At 42.3% G+C, this 24577-nt stretch overlaps 2 protein-coding genes across 2 annotated transcripts in view; both read right to left on the reverse strand.

Moving 5' to 3' along the window:
* CRYGN (crystallin, gamma N) overlaps positions 1–189 on the reverse strand; it is a gene marked incomplete at its 3' end in the record, with an annotated part of 2704 nt that extends 2515 nt beyond the window's left edge. Inside the window, 1 exon segment of the mRNA XM_009077264.1 lies at positions 169–189. Coding sequence (XP_009075512.1) covers positions 169–189 — 21 coding nt within the window.
* Positions 190–8641: 8452 nt separating this feature from the next.
* Positions 8642–24577, reverse strand: part of RHEB (Ras homolog enriched in brain) — a 36423-nt gene continuing 20487 nt past the window's right edge. Inside the window, exons 3-8 of the mRNA XM_009077265.1 lie at positions 23785–23852; positions 20337–20419; positions 15921–15977; positions 15773–15820; positions 15164–15245; positions 8642–9183 (exon numbers count right to left, since the gene is read on the reverse strand). Of these exons, the coding sequence (XP_009075513.1) occupies positions 9091–9183; positions 15164–15245; positions 15773–15820; positions 15921–15977; positions 20337–20419; positions 23785–23852 (431 nt within the window). The 3' untranslated portion in view covers positions 8642–9090. The remainder of the gene's footprint in view (positions 9184–15163; positions 15246–15772; positions 15821–15920; positions 15978–20336; positions 20420–23784; positions 23853–24577) is intronic.

A 24577-nucleotide genomic window follows, 5' to 3' on the forward strand; every position in this document is an offset into this window, starting at 1 on the left:
CAGCTCCTTCTGCCACACCCTCCCCATCCCTGCTACCAGATTTGCTCCCGGTATCATCACTCACGTCGCAGCCGCTGGATCTGTTATCCTCACCAACTCCTTCAGCCTGGAGGATGCTCAGGCTCTCTAGCCCCAGGCTGAAAGGGAAGCGGTTGGGTCATTACTTACTTTTCCTGAGTATTGAGACATGTTCTGCTGGCTGCTATCCAAGACCAAAAGCGGGAGCCAAACCAAACCCGCGATGGACAGAACATTGGACACCGCACTATATAGGAGCGGGCGCGGGGGGGCCGGGCCGGGGCTGGTGTCGCGAGGGTTTTTTAACAAAGCCGCGGGAACCAAGGGCTTTGCGCTTTCCTGCTTCGTAGGCAGAACCGCCGGTAACGGGGCCTGCTGAGTCTGGGGTTTTGATTTTGGGCAGATGATCTGACAAAAGATTTGCTTGGCAGGGCTTTGGTCGATTAGCAGTGCACATTTACTGCTCCTTTTTGGAGGACTTTTTTTTTCCCCTTTTTTTCCCCTTTTCCCTCTCTTTATTTCTCTTTTTTTTGTGTTTCCTTCTCCACATCCCTCTTCTCCCCCCGACTTTTCCTTATTTTCTTTTTCTTAGAAGAGATAACAAGCAACTAAGGAAACAGCAGCATCTCTACGCACGGCGCATAGTCCCCCCGTGTTGGGTTTGTTGCCTTTTACTATTAGGCTGCTTCTTCCCACCTATTGCAGCGTGGCAGCCAAGAGCAGGTGTCCTCAAAGACTTCTCACCAATATACATTGCACTCCATCCATCAAACCAATGGTATCTCATTCAACCTTTGAACCTCTTTAAATGGCATCTCTGGAAGTCAAGGACCCGATCCCCTCCAAAGCTCAAAAGTTGGGCTCACAAACCCACTGATGTTACTCACAAGCATCGTTTTTATGAATGTTTTGCTCTTCCAGCACTGGAGCCCTGACTCACAGCTGTAAGTCAGGATTAGAGGGACTTTTTAACCATAAAGTTACCATAATAAAGTAACCTATATTGCAGCTATATGGGACAGTAAAGTCCTCAGCTGGATTATAAGAACATCCAGAGACTTTGTCATATTCTCAGGATAAATAGCAAAGAAAACCCCCAGCCCATAAACCCCATCAGTTTATATTAGTGAGCCAGGTTAGAAGAGGTAAAGACAAATGCATGGTTGTTGCCCAGGGACCAGCATGAAGAGATGTACCAGGGGACCATATTAAAAGGAGATTTGTCTTTTATGCTACTTAATAGTTCTTGAAGAAACTTCACACGCAGTTCCTTCTCATCAAATCCTCCTCTTCCTCACCCACTGGGCCCCATCACCTCCCTTTGCTGCTGCCACCTCTCACCCTACACCATCAGGCAGGCACATGCTTCAAATCCAAACCCTAAAACCTAATTTCTTGGCAGGTCACTCCCATCTGCACACGTGCCAGGAGCCTCACTCTGCTGCCTTGGTTCACCGCTTCGTTTCAAGATTAAAGACTGTTTCAGAAGAAAAGATGTCATTATTAAGGCTTGAATGTACACCACCCTTTCAATTAAGATGTAAAAGTTAATAAGCACTTGTGTGCTCACACGTAGGCAGAGCTGGAAGATGTCAGTTGACTGGGATGTGCTGGAAAAGGAAAGAGGGAGGTGGCACATTCTTCAGCTGATGCAGGTAAACCTGACCTGGCATCATAGAAACATGGTTTACATTTACATTTCTGATGGGATGTAGGAAACCATGAAAAAAGCCTCATACCCTACCCAAATCCTCACTGAAATGCTGATGCTAATTTTGAGGTGTTAAATTAGTCACCAGATGGTGTAGAGAAAAGTAACAGCACACTGAGAGTCTTAGAAGGAAGAGCTGCAGCCAGGGCAGGGGCACTAGCAGTGGGCCTCAAAACTTGCCCTTCCCTGTGGCCTTGTGCTCAGTGCTCTGGGAGGACAGGAGAGGTGTCCCTCTTCTGAGTCATGGCTGGAAGCACAAGGTGGCACCGTTGTTGGCACTGGGACCCACCTCTCCAGCCATTGAGGTCCTAAGAGCCCACATGCTGTTTGCATTGGCCATGAGCTGTTTGGTGACTGGAGAGGAAGACCCACAGCATCTTTAGGGCAAACTGGCCCTAAAGTACCCAGGAAAGCAAGTGTTACCTCAGGAGGAGGTTTTTATGGAACCACAAAAGTCTGGTTTCCTCTAGCTCTGTCCAATGATGGGATTGTCCTGTTTCTCCTAAGGTGTGAGCTTTAATTAAATGTGCAGGAGCCTCATGAACCTGAGGCTTGTGCTCAGTTGTCAGATTGGTTAGAAGTTGTCCAACAGGTTCAAAAGCTATTTTAGGAGAGAAGGAAATAGTGTGTGACAACTTTATTCTCATTTCTTTGAGAAAGCACATTAAAAATACAAAATAACAAAGGATTCATCTCTAGAAAAAAAAAAAGGACGACAATGGGAGAATGGGAAATCATAACTACTGGACAAAACTCCTTAATTCCTTGCAAAAGATGGCAAGGCTGCCAATGGAAGAGAGAAAAGAGCAGCCTGAGGAGCCTGTGGCCACTAGCAGCCTTTCAGGCACACAGTGCTGGGACAGACTTCACCTCCTGCTCGTGCCCAGGTGCAGGATCACATCCAACCATGCAGCCCCACACTAACAGGGTGGTGGGCAGCTTTCCTCCACTGGGGCTGCTTAAAGGATCAAACATTGGAAACACGAATTGGAGTGTTTGGCTTAACAGACAAAAAACCCCAAAAGTCTGAGATTCTTTTGTGTTCTTGGTTTAGAGGGAGTGAGAAGTCACATTTAATGTCTGCAGGGGCAGCTCCAGGCTGTGCCATCCCTGCCTGCCTCAGCTGCCACGAGGCAGAGCCAGGGGGTGTGAACAGGGTGTGACTCCTGGAGGTGGATCTTTTGGAGTGGACGTGAATATTCCTTGTCAGAGGCTTAGCAGGATTAGCTTTCTGCTCAGAGGTACCTGCTGTGTCCAGTACAACCCCACACAATTACAGGAGCAGCAGCCAAGGAGTTGCTCCACATCCTCTGAAAGGGCCACGCTGCAGTTTTCAGATGAGCCTGTAGTATTTGCAAAGCAGCATGAGACCCAGCACAGAAAATCTATCTCAGGGCTTTCAAAACTCCACCTTGCTTTAAAAAGCTCACAGACTCTTCACATACCTCAGTACGAGATACTTGGAGCTCATTAGATATGGAACAACCATGGGTCTTGCTCCTACCCACAGAAACATGAACATTTTTTGGCTCACTGCTTGGAATGATGAGCACATCTCGTGGGCCTCTTCAGAGCAGCAACAGACCTCAAAGTGAGAAACCATCCTTATGACTCAATGGAGACTTTGTATGTGAAATCCATGTTGCTCGATGAAGACCTAGCCCACCTCAGACCAGTTGCAAAAATACTAATTTCTGCTGGCGATTAACCCATTCCCAGTGCCTGAGTACACCATGTGCTGCCTCCAAGAGATGCTGAGGAGGTTGGTTACATGAACTGCAGAACATCTCTGCAAAACATTCAACCCACATCCTTACTGGCACATATATCACCTGTTGCTGGAAATGGGAATCAGTTGCCAGGCAATGGTTTTGGGTTCAATGTGTTGCCTTCATTGTGGCTACACTAAGACATAGACTCTCTGCAATATCTCTACCAGGGGTGGCCATACCACACTCTGACCCACCACCCATCACATGCTGCACACCTTTTGTCTCCCACTCCAAAAAACCTCCTCAGCCTGAGCAAGCCCTGTCACAGACTCATGGGTCAGATCTGGCCAGGCTCCTCCTAGGGAAAATAATTCCTCACCTTGGAAATGGGACCTGCTGGTCAGGTTTAGCCAATTATAGAAGTGAGTAATGCAAAAAATCTAAAAAGCTTGTTTTCAGTAATATTCTCTCTAGGGATCAGTGTTGCTGCAGCTCATCACACATCTCAGTCAGAATCTGACCAAGATCAGACTTGGACTTCATTTTGGACTAATCAGAAAGTCTGAGGTTTCGGGGATCCTTTCAGTTTGCACTGTATTTCAAAAAGGAGAAGTTCCTTAGGTGTCCCGTTTCCCTACTGGAAAAGCTGGATGCTGAGGACACCCATCAGCCAGACGAGTTTGGCCACATTTTGGCATGTCCCTAACGAGTTGAAGGCATCTGTACAAAGGTTCTCACTCTCCCTCCCCAGCTGTCAAAGGGGAGCAAGTTTGACCTTATTAGATGAGGCTGTGAAGATGAGTCAGTATCAGAGAAATGCTCTGAAGATGAGCAGTTCTGATTACATAAGGACTAATTAGAACCTGTTGACTTCTCCTTCTCAAGAGGCTCTAGCTCAGCTATGTTAATTAGCAAGCCCAGGCACATTGTCACCACCTGCACCACACAGCACACAGCACAGCAGCCTCTGACATCTGCACCGAGCAGCAGCAATGCTTTAGCAACAGAGGTGTAAGATTATATGTTTATTTTTAAAAAGGTGAAACCAAAAATATGCACAATGCCATAGACTGCCCTTCTCGCTTGGGGCTGCTGCTCATATTGTACTTTGGAGGAAAGTGCTGCGAGTTGGGGTACAACCAGCTTGGTGGTCTGTGCTTACCTTTGCCAGAGACAAGGGGGAGGGCAAAAGTTGTTCTTGATCACTTCCAGGATGCTAGTCTGGATATGGACATTCCTCTATTCAAAGAAGCTTAGAAACAGAAAGCCTAAAGCCTTCACCATTGCCTCCAGGTCTGACTTCATCCCATGCTGCTCTGCCCTTGGGTGAGGAACAACATAAGACTGTCTGGCCTAGGTACCACAGTACAGCTACTGCAGACATGGGAGCAGTAAAAACACTTTTCCATCTTTCTTCTTCTGCAGTGTGCACTTACCAACCCTTTAGAGAAGCTGGGAAAAAGCATTATGCAAAAGACTCCACAGAGCTACAGCAGACTGCCCTCAAGCCTTCCCTGTCCTGGAGTTAATCAGGCAGGGACAAACTTTACTATGCATTGAAACAACAGGAAAAAGCAAGCTCATGTATCCACTTTCTGCCTCCATCTTCCCCACACCGGGCTCACCTGTCCAGCTGCTTTCCTCATCCTTAGCATTTCCATGCATGACAGATGAGCAGATCAGGCTCTGGGACTCAGAATTATTCAGTCAGCAAAGCAAGGAGTTGGGACAGGAGCACAAGCAAGGCAGAAGTAATTTCCAGACCAGCATATTTTAAATCCACAAAAATCAATGAGAAGTTAACTTGACTTACAGTAGTTAAATTTTCACATAATCATAGAATGCTTGAGGTTGGCAGGGACCTCTGGAAGTCACCTGATCCAAGCCCCTGCTCAAACTGGGTCACCTGGAGCTGTTTTTCCAGACCATGTCCAAGCAGCTTTTGAGTATCTCCTAGGTGTCCACTGGTGGACAGTGCCTGGTCACACTCATAGTGAAAAAATTTTGCTTGTTATCTCAGTAGGAAAAGGATCTTTGCACTTTCACCTTTGACAATGATCATGTCTCAAGAATAAGGCTGGGTCCTATTAAGTGTCTATCCATTTTTTTTTCTAGCCTGAACCAGAGATCTTATTTCCTCTGTGACTTACCTTTTAATCCATGCACCATCTATCACAATCCTCCAGAAGTCTCCAAAGGATCAGGGAGGCTGCACAAATTCATCAAGTCCAAGCAAGCAGCAGTTTGCTAGATACTGCTTTCTCAGTTCTGTACCTAACAGGGCTACCAAGATTGCTCCCCACCCCACCTCAGGGCTCTCACTGAAGAACCCAACCTGTGCCAGCTCAGGATAAGGAAGCATGAGGCTGCCCCAGCCTCTACTAGACTCTAGCTGCTGGAAGGTGCCATCCTGAGAAGTCAACTGAAACCCCTGTACAGCAAAGGACAGGCAGGTCACTGATCACACTTGACTACATGTTTCAGTAGAGCTGCAGGACTATTGCACATGGCTGGTCTTCAGATCTTATTAGCAGAGAAAGGCTTGGATGAGTGGACTAATTTATATTTCTCACTGGATGAGCCAGCAACAGGAGAAAGGGAACAAGATGTGTGGTTGAGTTCAATTCTTCAGCTATTACACAAAATGCAAGAGCAGTACAAGCCTCTCAGTGCTGAATCATAGAATGGTTCGAGTTGGAAGGGACCTTAAAGATGACCTAGTTCCAACCCCCCTGCAATGGGCAGGGACACCTTCCACTGGATAAGGTTGCTCCAAGCCCCATCCAGCCTGGCCTAGAACACCTCCAAGGATGGGGCATCCACAGCTTCTCCAGGCAACCTGTGCCAGTGCCTCACCATCCTCACAGTAAAGAATTGCGTTCCAGTATCTAATCTAAATCTGCTCTTCCATTCCCCCTTGCCCTGTCAGTACATGCCCTTGTAAAAAGTCCTTTTCCAGATTTCATGCCTTGGAAGCTCCCATTGCAAATTATGATCTTATTAGCAGAGAAAGGCTTGGATGAGTGGACTAATTTATATTTCTCACTGGATGAGCCAGCAACAGGAGAAAGGGAACAAGATGTGTGGTTGAGTTCAATTCTTCAGCTATTACACAAAATGCAAGAGCAGTACAAGCCTCTCAGTGCTGAATCATAGAATGGTTCGAGTTGGAAGGGACCTTAAAGATGACCTAGTTCCAACCCCCCTGCAATGGGCAGGGACACCTTCCACTGGATAAGGTTGCTCCAAGCCCCATCCAGCCTGGCCTAGAACACCTCCAAGGATGGGGCATCCACAGCTTCTCCAGGCAACCTGTGCCAGTGCCTCACCATCCTCACAGTAAAGAATTGCGTTCCAGTATCTAATCTAAATCTGCTCTTCCATTCCCCCTTGCCCTGTCAGTACATGCCCTTGTAAAAAGTCCTTTTCCAGCTTTCATGCCTTGGAAGTTCCCATTGCAAATCATCCAGAGAACATGCACTTCCTTTTAAGCCCTCCTGAAAAGCCTCACCTCTGGAAGGCAGGACCTGTTATCCCAGGACTATCAAGTTGACCATTAACCCTAACCCTAACCCTAACCATCCATCCCCTTTTAAAGCCTTGGCAGCCAGTACACCTCAAACACCAAGGCAGCAGCTATTTCAGCCTTTAGACTGATTGCCAGTACCCACACGACCACTGTTTTGCAAAAAATATTGAGTAAATGTGGCCACTGAGATTTCTGTTATTCCAGAACTTCCACCATGTGATGCAGACCACATGGCACTGTGTCTGTGATGCAACGGCACAGCCTCCGGTCACGCAACAAGTCATCCGTGACCTCATGATCAGGCCATGAAGGATAACAGATGTTCACAGTTCTGTGCTCCACAGATCACCTTCTGCATCCTCAGTGCTGTCACTATCAGCCACACAACCCTCATTCCAGTGCTGCAGGTACTTGTGAAAGCAGCCCCAGCTCAGAAATCAAAGCATGGCCTTATTCCCTGAGTGAGCACTCCAACTTTGTTGGGTGTCAGCAATCCATCATGTGTGACAATCATCCCGCTACAGAACCTGTACTTGGTACAGGGGATGAAAATCCACGTTACAGGAGTTCAGGGCAACCTTTAATTGGGTTTTTTTTTGCTAGGAAGAGTTAATCTCATGGTGCCCAAAATAAATAGCAAGTTTTTCTACATACACTGTCAATTGAGAGGTTAGACCTTTTTCTGTATGAGGGAACAACTGCACAAAGAAATGAGATGCTGAATTTGTATCTTTTAGCACAAACTGAAATGCAAAAGCTAATTCTGGTTGCGAAACCATTGCAAGTTTCCCTTCCATTTTACTCCTGCCAGAAATGAAGCTTTCAGATGAACACAAAAATGCATGAGAAACACTTCATTTAATTAACTGTTCCCCCAATGAGCCTGGTTTGTTTTTATTGTTTTGGGTTTTGTTTTGCTTTTAAATACAAAGTAGGTCAACTGCACATTCTTAAGGATATAGTTGAAGTAGTTTGTTTTCAGACTCGAGAGATTAAGGCTTGCTAAGCCTCTATGTCCAAAAGTCAAGCAAAAACTTGGAGCTGGTTAGGGAAAGCTGCTCAGAGCTGTGCTGGGAGGCTGAAGTGTGTGTGGTCAGGCACCCAAGAGCACTCACCTTTCCCACTGCTCTCCAGATGCAGAAGTACCAAAATGCATGACAAACAGCCCACATCGCTTTGTTCAGGACGTGCAATTTATTTTAAATGACATTTTTGTTTTCTTAACAAGTCTACGCTTGTGACCTGGATAAATCCACTCCATCCTGACAGCGTTCCCAGTTACAAGTCCACGTGAACAGTCTGTAGCACAGCTGTGCCAGCCCCACACCTGGGACAGGTCTGTGCACCCTTCACTCAACAGTTACAGAGGAAAAACACAGAGCACGTTGTCTGACTGAAACCCAAGCCTTCCCTTCCAAATCAAGCTGTCACTTGTCTCTCCTTGCTGTGAATGGGCACAAAGCACAGTTGAGCTGCTTGGCCAGCCTGGAGTTCCAGTAGCAAAAATGTTTGGGATCACTTGCAAACAACTTCCCAAGCAATAAGTCAAACAATCCATTGGCTCCAAGGATCTCACGCCTCCTCTTAAGGTCAGCAGGTGAACATTTTTCACAAAAAAAAAAAAAAAGAAGTTGATATGGAGTAATCAACAAAAAAATTATAAACAGAACATTTAAGGTTTGCAGCTATTTTATTTACAAGTATACATTTAACACAAAGAAACACTGATATCCAAGCCTAGTTAATAGTAGTGTAACAATATGCATCATTTTGATGATTATTCTAACCAACAAACTACACTGAAAAATTAATGCCAGTAAAATTCTTGGTCATAATATTAAGAAATACAATATATAAATTGAAAATATGATTGCTTAAAATTTGAAAATGGAAGTGAAGCCATTTGCACAGGAGTCAGAGTTTAACATAATCTGAAGGGAAAGGCTCCAAACCAACTGTTTATCTCTCAGGTTAACAGAAGAAAAAAAAAATTAAAAAAAAAAAAAAAAAAAAAAAAAAAAAATAAAAAAAAAGAAGCATAGTTTATCCTTAAAGATAATGGGCAGTTTTGCTTCTTCAGGTAGAATGTATTCCCAGTGTTTTCAGGTTCTGCAGTGGAATTACATTACTGAGCATGAAGACTTCCCTTGTGAAGCTGCCCCATCAATTTTTTCTGCCTCCAAAATTATCCTCTTAAAAACATCAACGGCAGTCTGCAAAGAGAGAGAGCACTGTTAGCAGGTAAGGAGGAACTTACTGAAAAATAATAAAAAAACATGTTAGCAGTTTTACTGGCTACATCAGCAGGCAAATGCACACCCGATGCTTATTCCAAAAGTAAAGAGGGAAAAAAATGGTAATTTCTGTTTTGAAGGAAAGTGCAAACCCCTAATTTCACAGCAATACTCCAGTGTTTTCTGTCACAGCACGGAGGGCAGGTACAGAGTGAGCCAGACTCACAACAGAGCTCATAACTCACCTGACTTGACACAGAGAGCTTGCACTGAGTGACTGACAGCACTGAAGATTTTGATGTTGTGCTGCTCCAGAGCATAAATCAATCCATTTCCTATCTTTAAGATACTGAGTAATTACAGAAGGCAGCAGATTTTTCAGCTCCCAACACTGACTTTGCACAGCCCAGTACAAGGGTTGCTTTAATACCAATGATTTTTCTCATCCTTCCCACAGCTCAGACCAGTATCAGACACAGAGCAACAACACGAGGGGAAAACATGAGCTGAACTAGGAACTGTCTAGTATTAAACAATTCTTTGATAAAATCCTTCTGAGAGAAAGTGGTTTATATTTTAAACAGCCTGAACTGTATGATCAGTGCTTCAGCATATGAATCTTCAACTTTGAAAGTTTCCTGCTCATCTCAGACGAGTCATTTGATCTAACCTCTAGCCATCCATTGCAGGAATTCCAAGCACAGTAAAGTATATTCATTCTATAAAAGCAGTCACACTATGGAAGAAGATAAAAAGGGACTTTTGTTGGTTTTTATCAGCTGGCTAAAGAGCACCCTGTGATTTATGACTACATATTCTGATCTAACAGATGTTTTTCCACCTCCAGAAGATACAATTCTTAACTGGATCACTTCCAAATTAATCACATTGATGGAAGCCCCAAAACGATCCTAATAAGATTAGACTGAATGTGACAAAGTTTCCCATATTTACACAGTTTGTGCACAGGATGATCTCTGAAAATACTTAAAATACTTCACCAGCTGGAAAGAGAGTATTCCTCCCTACAATGGAGTTTCCTGCAACCCCAACAGAACCTGATAGAAGTGGCTCATTAGTTCAGTAATGACACAACACATTTCCTCAGCAAATGAGACTCTAGGAGAACAATGGTCGTGACTGTGGTTGCTATCAAACTGATTCCACTAATGAACAGTTTCCCTTAATCAAAACTTGGTGATACACTAACTTACAAATACACTGCACCAGTGTTTCCTGAGAGTCAAAATTTTCAATGGTTTCGTTTTCATGCACAAGTTTCTTTATGCCCACGTTTCGCAGTGCCCATTAAAAAGCCTCCACAACTTACTCTGTCAACCAAGAAGCTGCACATTCCCTGTCACAGACAGTGTTTGAAGCACTAAGATGTAGGAGCTCACAGGGTTTGTTAATTCATTTCACAGAAAATACATATTCAACTGAGCAGGTTTAATCACTGCCCTACAGCTAACGCTTCACGATTTGTAATTCAGCTCAAATATACTGAAGGGTTTCAGAATGAGCCTTTAAACAAGGCAGGAAGCTGTGTTTTGTGACTAGGAATAAAGAACACAGCCAGACTTTATATGCATCTGCCTCCATATGGTCCAATTACAGAACTGGGTCACACCTAGCCCACAGAGAGCCATCTGGCTTCCTTCTACCTTTTCTCTCCTGAGGAAACAAAAGAGATGTCAGCCTGGGCAACACCTGCTGCCCAGAGAGCTCAGCACTGTGCAGGAGGCACCAGAGGCTCAGCTGCTGCTGCAGATGTGCCCCCAGTGTGAGCAGGACAGACAGCTCAGGAGTCCAAATTCTCTGTGTGAGTGGGGAGTTGGGAATGCACTGCCAGGAGCCAGCAGGAAGGTGCAAACACCCAAATCCAGCCCACAGCCACCAGAGTCATCCTTTGGCAACCATGCAACTGTTGGATTATTGCAAACAGCAAACTCTCAATTGCTCATACTACTGGTTTATCCTGGCATGGAACTGGGCAAAGGAATTTGAACAATAGTCAGGTAAAGGAAGAGAGGGTTTTCCACCCCCCCATCCTTTGCCAGTCCAAACACACTATCCTGGGTAAACATGTCAGACTCTGAAGAAGGGCCAAGATCCCAAACCACTCTGAAGCATTTACTGAGCACCAGCATCTTCTGAGCTCAAAGATGAAGTTACCCTTGAAAAAGAAGCAACACTCAAGCAACTGCTTTTTAAGAGAGCTCCATTTCAGTAAGAAGTACATTTTTTGCTACTTCCTTGCTCCTTTTAAAAATTATCTAATGAATTTTGCACAAGTGGCTGAACACAATTTGGTTGCTTGTTACGCCTTAAATTCTTCCAGTAAAAGTTGGCTCCCAACTTCAACTGGGTTTAAGACCAAATTGGATTCTGGCTGTATTTCAGAGAGTTACCACATTACTGCACTGGGATTAAGATGAAGTACTCTACTAAGGCTTAGGTGAAACTAAGTAGGAAATTCCACAAGAAAGTTTGAAGTTCCTGGAGTTATCCAAAGCAATTCAACACATCTGGTAATAATTAAACAGCTTGAGAAGACATGACAATAATAATTACTAGCAGTAATCTCAGAGAGGCCTTTTCCACTAAGTCCCTGAATTGCCTTCCCAAAGCCCAGGGATTTCCCTTGATGACTGATGGTTGCTGATGTGCAGGCTCCTCCCAAAGCCCTACCAGGTCACTCTTGTTCTGAAGGAGCTGACACATACTCAAATGGATCTGACCTGGAGAACTCTTGTCAGCCACCACCATCTATCATCACCACAGCTTTGATCTTTGCCTCTCTCACTTTCCATCTACACCAAGTCATGCCATTTCTGGAACGTGGTATCTTGTGCTAACTCCTGGGAGGATAGGTATAGTTTGCTTAAGTTAATCTACAGAACTGCTTTAATTGCCCAATATTGTTGGGCTATGCTTCTTGGACTCTCACAGATGCTCCAAAAAGGTTTGGTTTGTATGTTTTTAGTTAAAGCAGGAAGAGAGCAGAGGGGGAAAGCAGCCTTTGCTATCAGAGCCTGTTCTAGGGAACATCATCTCTGTTTCAGCAGTTCTTTGCAAACAGAGCTATTACAAAGGACAGACCACACAGCTGATGGAGTTTGGTCTAATCCCTGTGGCAGAGAAACCCTACTCTCCTCACTGCTGCAGAGAACGTCACGTACCCAACCAATCTCAGACCAGCACACTAAAAATTGCCATACTTCTGCTCCACATCCACCAAATACAGAGGGCTTGGCTTCAGAGGGAAAGTATGAACAGACATGCCCCCAGTCAGGAAGGTCTGAGCTCTCTATTGAAGTTCTTCAGTTCCAAATTCCCAATCCAGTCTAGCTCCTTCCTTCAAGCATCAAACTAGCCTTCTCTTACAGAAACAGAAGCTGAAGCACTTTTGGAAGGAATTTAGAATTAATCTTGACAGTCAAGTTATATTTGCTGTACCAAGTCAGCACAGGTGATTATTTGGATGAACCTCTAAGCAAGAAGTGCCAATAGACTTCTTTTTCCAGTAACGCTGACTTACGTAAGGTGAACACTCAGTACCAGGAAAATGACAACACACCTCATTATCAAATTCAAAACAAACCCTTTTCACCCCAAAGCAGACAGAGTTTCAGAGTAAGAGAAGATATCCTGTCTTGACAGAGGTCTATGTATCAGCTGTCAAATTAGGATCTGGGGGGAAAAAGCCCTACATGTGTTCTGAAGAGCTCCTGGTCTAACACATGGGGAGGGATGCTGCAACATCTGGAGACTCCTGTTCCCCCAGCATCTCATGACTCCAGACTCCACTTGGCTCTCAAAGCTCAACCTTCCACCTCTTCAGAGGTAGAGGTCTGCAAGAAGAATAAGGCAGTTGTGCCAGTTTTGGGCTCCTTCCCACTCTCTTCTGTGCATCTCGAGCCTCCAAATAAAAGCATGCCAGGGCCTGAAAGATGGTCACATGCTGTGGGCACCCACCTCAGCACTGAAATATGAGCTCCCAGACTTCTGAAGCAAATTTACCAAGGGTATTATGTAAGAGGCATCAAGGAGGAATTGTGTTTGAGCACCTGTCTCTTAACAACTTGCTGCTAAATCCAGAGGGACAGAATTTACAGTGACTTATGATCACTATTCTGAAGGATGCTGAAAGGAAGACACTTGACAGCAAGAATGCACTCAACTCCTGGTATTTTTTTTTGCAGGATTTGTACAGGACTGTCCAGGATTTTGAATGTTTGACATATAATTGCCATTCCAATTTCCCTGAAGGCTACCAAGATTGCTGTATAAATTCCAGCTGGCAGCTTAACTTAATACAGACAGTCTGAGACTCAGGAACAGGCACAAATACACTGCAGTCAATGGGACTTTGTCAGTGCAGCAATTTCATACACAAGGCATGTCAAGCATCCTAGAAAGCTTGTGGCTTTGTTACATAAATATATGTGACTTTTTTTTTGTTCAAGAACAATAAAAACTCCACAAAAGTTGTAAGATATTCTGCTGGATATGAATTGCTATGCTGTTACATATATGAACATAGGCCAAAAGAAAAAGAGTACAGGCAACACTTCTGGTTTGGGCACAGCTATTAAGTCATTTAAAATAAAGGGGTGGGGGGAAATCAGATTTTTTAGCAGCTTTATTCTTTACACTGTCAATTTAATTTCCTTGGGTATGCATTTGAAGCTCTCCAGCACAAAGAAAAGATACTGAGAGACTTCATGCTTTCATTATGCTCAGATTTGACAAGGTTAATCTAAGTCTTAGTCAGAAACAGAAATACTGATAAACTAACTCTGCGTTCTGTATCTGGAGAAAAAAAATAATCCAAGTTTTTCTTGCAGGGAAAATCCAACTGTACTCAAGTAACTTGCAGAATTGTTGACAGACAACATCAGAAAAAAAGCTATTTGTTTTGACTTTGGGGACAGGGAAAGAAAGGCTGCTTAAACAGGTCCTGCTATAGCTAGAGGATTTCCCTCCCAACTGTGCTGATGTTATCAAGGAGTAGAAGGATGTGATATGCTATGTTAAATATGAGACAATGTGAGTGTGTCTTCTGCATAAGGACTCATTTGTTTAAAACTAGCCTGACAATGTCCTTTTGACCTTATCACGTGTCTGGATTTTCAAAAAACAAAAGCTGTTGAGACCTACAGGAAAAAAAACTGAAAGAGGGGGGAAAAAAAAAAAGACACCTCCTCCCCAGTCTGCAGCAATTATTCAATACTTCAAGCCCAAACTAGGAGGCTCTTGTAGCTTAGATATGTAAGGGGTCAAATGAATGACAAAGTATTATTAACAGCCACAGGAACAAATTCAAATACCAGAACATATTTAAGAGGCATTTTAAAGAAACTTATTTAGAGCAACCAAGAATAAAATATTATTTCACATGTAATCAAACACTTTATTTCTGTGATAGGAAACCAATGAGTATAAATGTGTGTGGGTTAAAATGCACCAGATCATGCAACTTCACTCCAGCTGTATCAGTGGTGTCTGACAGTCTCTACTGTGTTCTAACACTTTGCTGTGTGTCCCCACAAAATGATTATTCTCCACATTAGAGAGACTGAGCCTTGCCCAGCACCTGAAAACGTGAGGCTCATCACCTTATACCAGCTCACTGTCCTCAAACCACAGTGACCTCCTATTTAAGGTAACAGACCCTGTTCCACCCACCACGTGGATCCAAGTTATAGTTTGTCACTAAGTGCTCTGCTATGCTCAGTGAAGCTTCACTTTCAGTTCTTCACCTCCTCCTCCCATTGACAGTTGCATGAAAAAACTTGTATACATAAACCTGAGTGCAGACAGCCCTTCTGTTTCCAGTCATCCACACACAAAAATCTGTAGAGCACTTGCAAGTATTTTAGCTTCCATTATTAAGTGAAACTATGAGTCATTCATTACATTGCTGTTTGAATAAAGTGACTCTTAAATCCATTACCTGATTTTCTTTAGCAGAAGATTCCAAGAAAGCTGCATTCCAGGATTCTGCTAAAGCTTTCCCTTCTTCATAGCTGATCACCCTGACCAAAAAAAAAGAAAAGTATGTTTCTTTATAACTTGCAAAAGAATTGAAATTTGATACATCAAGAAATACCTCAGAATACCTAAGCACATAAGTGCATTGTAATAGGAATGTCTTGTGAAGTCTGATCCAAAGTATTTGCTTTTGGCTACTGTCAAATACACTGCTGGGCCAGGTAAAACTGCTCTGTGACCCAGAAGAACAGTTGTCCCATAGTATTGCTTTGTTTTCATAATCTGTAACATCATCTGGTATTGTACAGTTCTGACAAATACACTTCTGTTACTTGCTTTGAAAAAACCAAGGAGTGTTAAATGACTGACCCTGGAACCTTATACCAAAAATCAGCATTACAACAAGTTCATGGCTCACAGTTCACAGTCTGGACACAATTCCTTTGCCAGTGCCTTATTTTAACCTACAATTGGATTTTAGCTATGGAAAGCCAAGAACAAAAGCAGTGTGTTGCAGCCACAGGAACGTGGGCTGCTGCCCTGCATTTCCCACATTCTGCAGTTCACATACCGTTCCATATGCAGGTCTTTTTTATTTCCAACCAGCATAATGGGTATTCTGTGAAAGAAAGTTCAGAACTTCAGAACAGTTACAGTATACTGAACAAAGCACTAGCAACATGCCTGCAATGAAATGAGATGAAAGTGTCACTACTTACTGGACTTTTCCCACCATATCCAATAACTTGCCATGGATAACTTTTATCACTTCAAAACTGCAAAATAAAGGGATGGAGTCACACATGCACTCTGATGTTTATCCTCAATACCCAATACACAAGCAATTAAATGCATATGCAGGTTGCTGTGTTTAAAACTTACTCTATGCATAGTGGCAGAAGTACAAAGATGCCCAAAGTGTCACCCATCTGTGTACAGCAGCAAACTGGTCCCAGCAGCAGCCCAGACCAGCCTGTGCCTACAGTTACAGCCTCCCCAGCTATGGGATTTGCAGAAATAAATAACATTACCCAGGTCTGATGCATCTAACAGAGAATCACCCAAAGTCCCTCCCACTTCTCATCTGCTTTTTATCTGTGGTGAGAAAGTTAACTGCTAAAGTCCAACAATCCTGGGATGAGCATGTCAAGTAACAGCAATTTGAAAGAAACAGTAACTAGTTAAGCAGGCTCCATGTTAAAAGAATGCATTATTTTTTTAAGAACACTTCGTTCATATCGAATTTTTAAGCTTTACTTATGCGAAAGCCAGAAAAAGCCTAAAATTCTGATTTTCTATGGAAAGTGAGTAAACTGATCTGCAGGATGGCAACAAAACAGTGATTATTCAAATACTTGTTGTCTGCTCCCCTACCACGTATGTGAAGTTTGGATGACAGGAGGTAAGAAGTACTGTGAAATACCAAGAAGCCAAAAATCTCACTCACAAAATCCACCTTATTTCACATTTAGTACTTTTGAGAACAAGCTACAAACGGGGCTGAAGAGTAGATGTTGTGCTCCTCTAGTTACATTATGGAAAAAATGCTGGTACCTGAAGCACACAACTCAGATTTGTTTTCAGAGAGGCACAGACTCACAGACAAGAGACACAACTTTGACAACTGAACAAGGACCAAAACTTTTCCAATTTCCAAGGCTGTTAGCTACAGGCAGTGCCTTGACTTGCACTGCATTTCAATGAGAACTGAAACTCTTAAAAATAGAGCAGCACTCAAACACACTTCCAGCTCAGAGCAACCAAAGACCTGGTGCCTAAGAACACTATTCAAAGTACTAAAACCTCTCACTTCTGAAACAATAAGCACTACCATGTTTAAGATGAATTTTCTGTTAAGTAGGTCAATTTTTCTGACTTCAGCAATAATTTTTGAGACTCAGTAGAACAAAATGCTTCTCCATGTTCAGCTAATAGTTTCAGTATCCCCTATCAAGAAAATGAGTTCTTTGTAAACAAAAGCATGAGTTAGCCTGGCACAGCTTACTACAAGTAACTCAAGCAGGATACTAGAGATTATATGAAAATGTGGAATCAATGAAAGGACTTTCGGGACACAAAGAGCTTATGCCAAAAAGGTATTAGCAAAATTATGGTCTTGAGAACTTGTCTTGGACATTCATTCTTATAATTATTTCAAAGTAAGAATTAAATGTAGCTTGGCTGTGACAAAGTTGAGAGGCATCGCAACACACAGAACCAGGTGAACCTGCAAACTGAAAGAACAAATACACTACAAAAAAATTCTGCTGCAAACCATGAAACCATTTCTCAGTCCGAAGCAAGAAAGATCTAGCATCTGTTCTCTGTTTCCTTTCCCCTATTAGGTGTGCTGTTTCCAGCAGAGGCAGAAAAATGCCACGTCACGGCACAGCACCCTGGTACGACTTATCTCAGGTTACAAAATGCTGCCAAGTGTTACTGCTCAACCTGGGCTCTCCAGTTCCCAATTCTGGGTATCCATCTGCTTGCCTAAGATAGGCACGTGCCCTTTTTAGTAAAAATACTACAAATAAACAACTGAGCTTTAGTAACAGATCAAGGTAGAAACCACAAGAGAAGTGCTTAAGAAGTCAAACACAGCTCTGACACAGAACCAAGTTGCTCAGACCTGCCAGGAATGAAATTGGCTTGACCAGTTAATGTTCTAGAGAGTCTTTCAAATTAATTAGGCCAGAAGGAGCAGGGACACACTAAGACAGATACTGACCAATCCAAAAAGAGCATCATCACATCAAGCTGTGAAACTGCGAGATCTGGAGACTGTAAGAGGTCCTTTCCAATTCTGTCAAGCAAATGGGTTACAGCAAACAGCTCAATGTGTGAAATACTAAAATAAATTACTAGCTGTCAGATAAATGTGTTACACAAAATCATGGAACCTAGCAAGATACGAAATTGGAATTTAATTAAGCCAAACTAGAGCAAAAGCCTTCCAGTAACCTTGCTGCTGAGAGCCTGGGAATATCAAAAATGTAGGGCGTTAGCTTTTGTTCAAGCCCTATTTAAACTTCCCACTGGAGGTTAGCAGAAAGATGGTAATTTGAAAAGAGTATTTCTATTAAGTGTGCTGTCAAAGCTCTCACCCCAGCTGGATCGATACGCGGATCAATATACACACTTTGACACAAGTCAAAGACAGGTGATGACTAATCTGACTGCCTGGACAAGTCACTGAAGCTGCCAGAATATTGTGGAAGATCTTTCCTCTTGCCTAAATACTGTTTGGGTACAGAATGTCAGGAATTGAACACAACAGGATCAGAGATACTTGGAAATTTAAAGGAAGAAAAAACCCAAACTTGGAATAAATTGACCAAGACTAAATACTGATGCCTATCTACCTACAGTCTTAACCTAACCTATGCTGTTTGTATTTTTATCATAACTTGGTTTCTGTTTTAATCAATTGAATGCTACAACAGAACACAGATTTTAATTTCTTCATCTGTGCTGCTAAGCTCAAGACATCATGAGGCAACAACAAGAGTGGCCGAGAAAGAACAAGCACTTTAGCTGCCAACCAGGGAACAAGTTGCAGAAGCCTCCAAGTGATCTATGTTGATTTTAGTCAACGCCACTTTTGTCCTCACAGTACCACTTATTAGTGAACATTTTTGTATTTTCTTTAGGAGTGGAGGATTGCCTACTTCAGGCAGAGAATACTAACTCCTCCTTCACAGAAGATACTCAACACCAGCACTGAACCCAGACCCAGAGTTAGGTATCTCCAGATGCACGTCAAAGTCTCACATCTGCTGCATTTCCTCCAGATCACACACACTTGCCCTTCTCTGCTTTAGAACTGAAGATGAAAACTAGGTACGAAGGACTCTGAAATCTGTTCAACATTAAAGACCCTGCAAACCACACAAGTTCATAACCAGACCATATCCTCTCTTTGAGAAGTACAAAAGAGCCAACAGGCAAGTTGTTTTCCCTGTATTTTACTATGGCCTGCTAAAGACCACTCTGAACGACCAGTTTTGTCAGATTCAGAGGAAAAGACACAGAACTCTTCAGCACTCACAGAAAGCTGATAAGCTCCCTTGTAAGTACAAGGGAAGCACCAACTTCTCTTTGTACTTGATGAGAGTGAAAGGTCTAAGGTCTCAATCACTTCACTCAAAAATTTTAGAGATTAGGATTATTTTGGGTGTCATAATGAAGTTGATGTACAATATAAGAAAATTAACATCTATTCAAGAATTAACAGTACTGAACACACAGCAAGACAACCACGGGAAGGGAGATAATAACAGATGATGACAGAGTTGTACAAAGGCTGAGATGCATCTTGCGAGTACATGACTCCAGCTACGATGGACTCTGTCCTCATGTCAGAATGACCAGCTAACAGCACAAACAAAATAGATACTCTGGGAAAAACTTCAAGTAAGATTATTTGCTGCAGCATGTCAAGAGTGAGCCTAAAGACCAAAACTCATACACTGCTGTTTATATGAAAATTTCTGATGGTTAACCAGAACAACCCAACACAAGAAGTCACAGAAATCTCAGAACTTAAAAAAGCTACAAGGCTGAGAGACTGACCTAGCAACTAAGTGGGTACTTCACATAAATGCACAGTGCCCTTCAGGTTCATATGTTTAAGTCTGCCTTTGTATCTGATGCTAGAGCAATGAACTCTACTTATTCCTGAAATCATTTGCTGTGCTTTTACTGACACCTCAAAACAATATAGATCAGCACTGTCATTTCTTACATAGTACCTTGCATATTAGTCTGCAAAGTGTGGCATTTGGACCTGAGGGGACATTTCTGAAAAAAACATTAATTTTAATTTCTATTACACTTCAAAAGAGATTAATTAAACACACATGAAGAAAATACAGCAGAGGCAGGAGCTGAACCCAGAAAACATTTGAACTAAAAGAAGACAACCGATTTTATTACCTTTTTATTGACGTGACTGAATAAACAAGAATGTAGCCATTGATGTCTATGGAGTATGTCTGAGGAAATATGGAGTATTCATCCTGTAGAAGGAATGTTGCATTTCAGATTAATGGTGGCACACATGAAGAAAATACAGCAGAGGCAGGAGCTGAACCCAGAAAACATTTGAACTAAAAGAAGACAACCGATTTTATTACCTTTTTATTGACGTGACTGAATAAACAAGAATGTAGCCATTGATGTCTATGGAGTATGTCTGAGGAAATATGGAGTATTCATCCTGTAGAAGGAATGTTGCATTTCAGATTAATGGTGGCACAGTTCAGAACTTGATGCTAGCAAATCAACATCAGGTTAAGTTGGTCATATTACTAAGACATGAGGTGCATTTTGTATAGGTAGTACTTTCAGAATTTTTATCATCATGCCAGTGTCAGATGTGGAATCTTTACCAAACTAAGAGAAAGCTAAAAGTCAGTCTGTATACGCTACAATTTAATCTCCAGCTTGTCTGGTTTATTCATTCTAAGACTATGGATGAGCTGAAGCTATTCCCAATCCTCTTATCCTGCTTAATTATCAGTTTGCGTTAGTACAAAACATCCACTCTGTCCCACCACTAATTAGCAATTATGCCTCTTATCTTGCTGGTGATACATTTCAAAATCCTAATTTCAACAGCTGACGACAGGATCTAGCAGTTTGTAATTTCAAGTGACACTGATCACATCTAAATTACCTAAGGGATCTGTTAGGAACTGAATAATTGTGGCTTACTAACTAATGTTTATCAACTACAGACTCAAGAAATACAGTTATTAGTTGCTTTATGACAACTCTAAGTTTACATTATATGACAAGTGTTTAAACAAAAACCAAACAAAATGCCAGAAGCTTAATCACTGAATTTACTACCCCTCTAGAAAAGGGACTGACCCAAGAGGCAAATGGAACAAACTGATATATTGCAGGTAACGCCACACAAATGCTATGAATACAATGTTAAAAACCTAAGTTGTTCCAAAAGCCATTCCCAGGAAACATTTCCATTTTGACAAGAGCCATACTTCCAATTTATGAGTTCTCAAATCTTTAAACCTGTGCTTCTCAAGATGTTAATTTTAGATTAAGATCAAATAACCCCTCTGTATATTGTCATGGCTGAACAGATGAGCACTGCAATCACACAGCTCCAATCTAGACAGCCAAAAGGAATAAAACTTCCCTAACTGGCTCTATAAATCAGCTTCATGGATCCAGCCAAAAAAGTCTGAAATAATATCACTTGACAAAAGTTGCCCTCATTTGCCTTTATTGCTCCACACTGGGGGCAGCTGTCCCCCATTCTCCCTGGAATGCCAAACTGCCACTCCAGTTGGCTGTGTAATCCCAGTGTCAATACAGAAGGGATCTGAGCTGGTCTGTGTGTAAAACAGGTGAAAGTGCAACTCTGCAGTTGCTTGAATTTACCCAGAATTTCTCAGGACTACCCCAGCTGGAATTTGGTGTTAGGTAAGATTCCCTTTCGCACTCTTCTTCTGCGACCCTGTACCAAGACTCCTGTTGAACTGAATGACACAAACTGAGGCCTCAACTGTTCCTAATTCATTACTTTATTTTTAGCTTGTCAGGAGAAGGAAGAAAAGCTGCTAGCTCCCTGAAACTTGTGGGTCAAACTAAGAATTTTGCCAAGTGATAAAACAGCACTGCTGTAACTTTTCAAGCCATAGTCAAGTTTTCATAAGGATGTAACAAATCTACAACATAATCCTCACTATGCTGTATACACATGAGTACACTCTATGGACCATTAAGCAAGACAGACCTGAGAAAGGAATCTGTTCAAACCACACCTTCCATAACCCAACATCATCTCTGCCTTCTAACCCGGTGAGCTAAAACTCAAAGTTCAAGTCATTGCTAGGAAGAAAAAAATCTGAAAATAACCACAGGCTGGGAAAGAAGCTATTTTGGTTTTATAATACTGTATAACATTAAATCAACCCTGAAATAAACCTTACTAATAGAGGTATGCTACCAATGAAGCAACACTGCCTTCCCAGAAGGCAATTTTCTTCCTCAAAGAGGAATTTTTTCTTTTATCACTATACTACACAATCAGAGCTGTAAGGCAAGTGCACTTACAACAGCACAAATTGACACCTGTGGAGCTTGCTCTGCTGCACACTCTTCTCAGCCTGCCCCTCTCTCACACCTGCAGAACATTCCCTATCAAACAATCCTGCCCTAGAATGTGTGGCCAGTATTGTGTTCTGAGAGGTTATATGTGTGGCTGATGAGCACCACAAGCCGACACCATATAAATACAGCATGGTTCTTCCCAAGTCACACAGCTCTCTTCAAAGAAAGCGATCAAACATACCTAGAAGGTTACAACCCTTCTGAATAGTCTCCCAGATATGAGCAAGCGTCCTGCAGCTTTAAAGCCTTAAGTACTGGCAGCATATTTTACAACACTATCATTGTTTAACACCACTCATAGTTTGAAAAAACCCCAAAGGCATAGTATGAGATCACAGAAGGTAAGAACATGTAAGCAATAAAAAGTTTAGGATAAAAATACAGGGGTTTAATGGTCCCTGCTGGTTTTGTTTTGCATAATACAGCATGTTTCAGAAGACACAGCACTCCCGTGCATGGAACGTGCAGTGCAAGTTCAGCCAAGCAGCACTGTGTAATGAACACCTATACCTGTACATAATGAGCACCTGCACTGGACACAGCTCCCCAGCACACTACAGCACATGTGTTCCTGTCTCCTCCTGTGCTCCCTGGGAGTCATCATGAGAGGCTCAGACGCACGCACAGACTGTCCCATCAAAATGTAAACAAACTGCAGCAGTTTATTGGCAGCCTGGTAAGTACTACCTACATGCATTTCTGTCTACTGCCCATGACTGTTTCATGGATACAAGTCATGCTGGTGTAGCTGCAGCAACACAAACAGGAAAATGTAATGAAAAATTCCCCCATGGTTTACTGAAGTGACATTTTCCATCTAAAGCAAGACAGCTAATTTCTTCTGTAAATATCAAGCAAGCTATTTATGAATTTTTGGGACATCAGAGTTAAGACACTTCCCTCTTCATTTTTTTAGACATTCAATAGACAGCAAAAAACCCACCAAACAACAACCACCAACAAAACCCAAAGCCTTTAAACAAACATCTATAGCAACATTGTTCTTTAGTGACAAAACAACTAGCCAGTATCATTTTTAAGTTAACTTTCACCTCTAAATGCACAGTCACTACCTACTTTACTCAAGAGAAGTATGAATACTCCTCTTGTATGAATGGAGTATGAATGGGTATAAATTGAAAGAGAGGAATCTAATCTAAATAGATCAGATATTAGGAAGAAATTCTTTACTGTGAGGGTGGTGAGACACTGGCACAGGTTGCCCAGGGAGGTTGTGGCTGCCCCAACCCTGGCAGTGTTCAAGGCCAGGCTGGATAAAGCCTTGAGCAACCTGGTCTAGTGGGAGGTGTCCCTGCCCAGGGCAGGGGGTATTGGGACTAGATGATCTCTAAGGTCCATTCCAACCTCTTAACATACTATGAAACTATGAATAGCTGTTATCTTAACTCTGAAGGAAGATTTAAAAAAAGAAAGATAACTTACTTGGCCAGCAGTGTCAACCAGCTGAAGATGATATTCTTGGCCATTTACTGTGATCAGCTTTGTAAAAGCTAGAACAAACAAGAAACATATAAACACATCAGAATTATACACAAGAAAGGGATCAGAAGTCACTCATCTGTGCAATCATTAGCCAAGGCACTAAAAACTTTATAGTTACAGGCTTTAAAGTAGCAATGAAAGGCTACATCAGGTGATGTACTTTTAACTAGAGTGTTTCACACACCAAAACTCAGAAATTTACTCTAAGATTTCAAATTTCAAAAGATTTTTACATTGGATGCAGCTGTTTCTCCTCTATTCCTCTAAAAGGAGAGATTAAAAAGGGGATTTACAGGCATTTCTAAGACATTTCCAGGCACCTATAATTTGTGGTAACACAAGACACTCAAATATGGCTGGCATCAAAGCTAAGTTTGAACTTACTATAGGATATTTTCTTTGGTTTCCAAGCAGTTTAGCAAGATTAACTTCCTAAATGCAAATACCACAAGGTAAGTGATCTAGATTTAAAAAACGAGAAAAAAATCTTTGGGGGCTAAACGTCACAGAACCTAACTTATGAATATACTAAACTTAAATAAAGACAACTAGCTAAAAGTTCACCATGTTGCTTTTACATCTGCTGTAGCTACCAGCCTATCTAGTCCTCAGTCACGAAGCACATTCAGTCCCTGAAAGTGATGAGAATTGCTTCTCTTCCTCGGATTCATGAAATGCCAACACACTGAGCTGAGGAATCTTACTCAGTGTTTGTGTTATGCAACTGCAAAAG

The sequence above is a fragment of the Acanthisitta chloris genome, unplaced genomic scaffold, assembly GCF_000695815.1.
Source record: "Acanthisitta chloris isolate BGI_N310 unplaced genomic scaffold, ASM69581v1 scaffold37816, whole genome shotgun sequence".
Taxonomy (NCBI): domain Eukaryota; kingdom Metazoa; phylum Chordata; class Aves; order Passeriformes; family Acanthisittidae; genus Acanthisitta; species Acanthisitta chloris.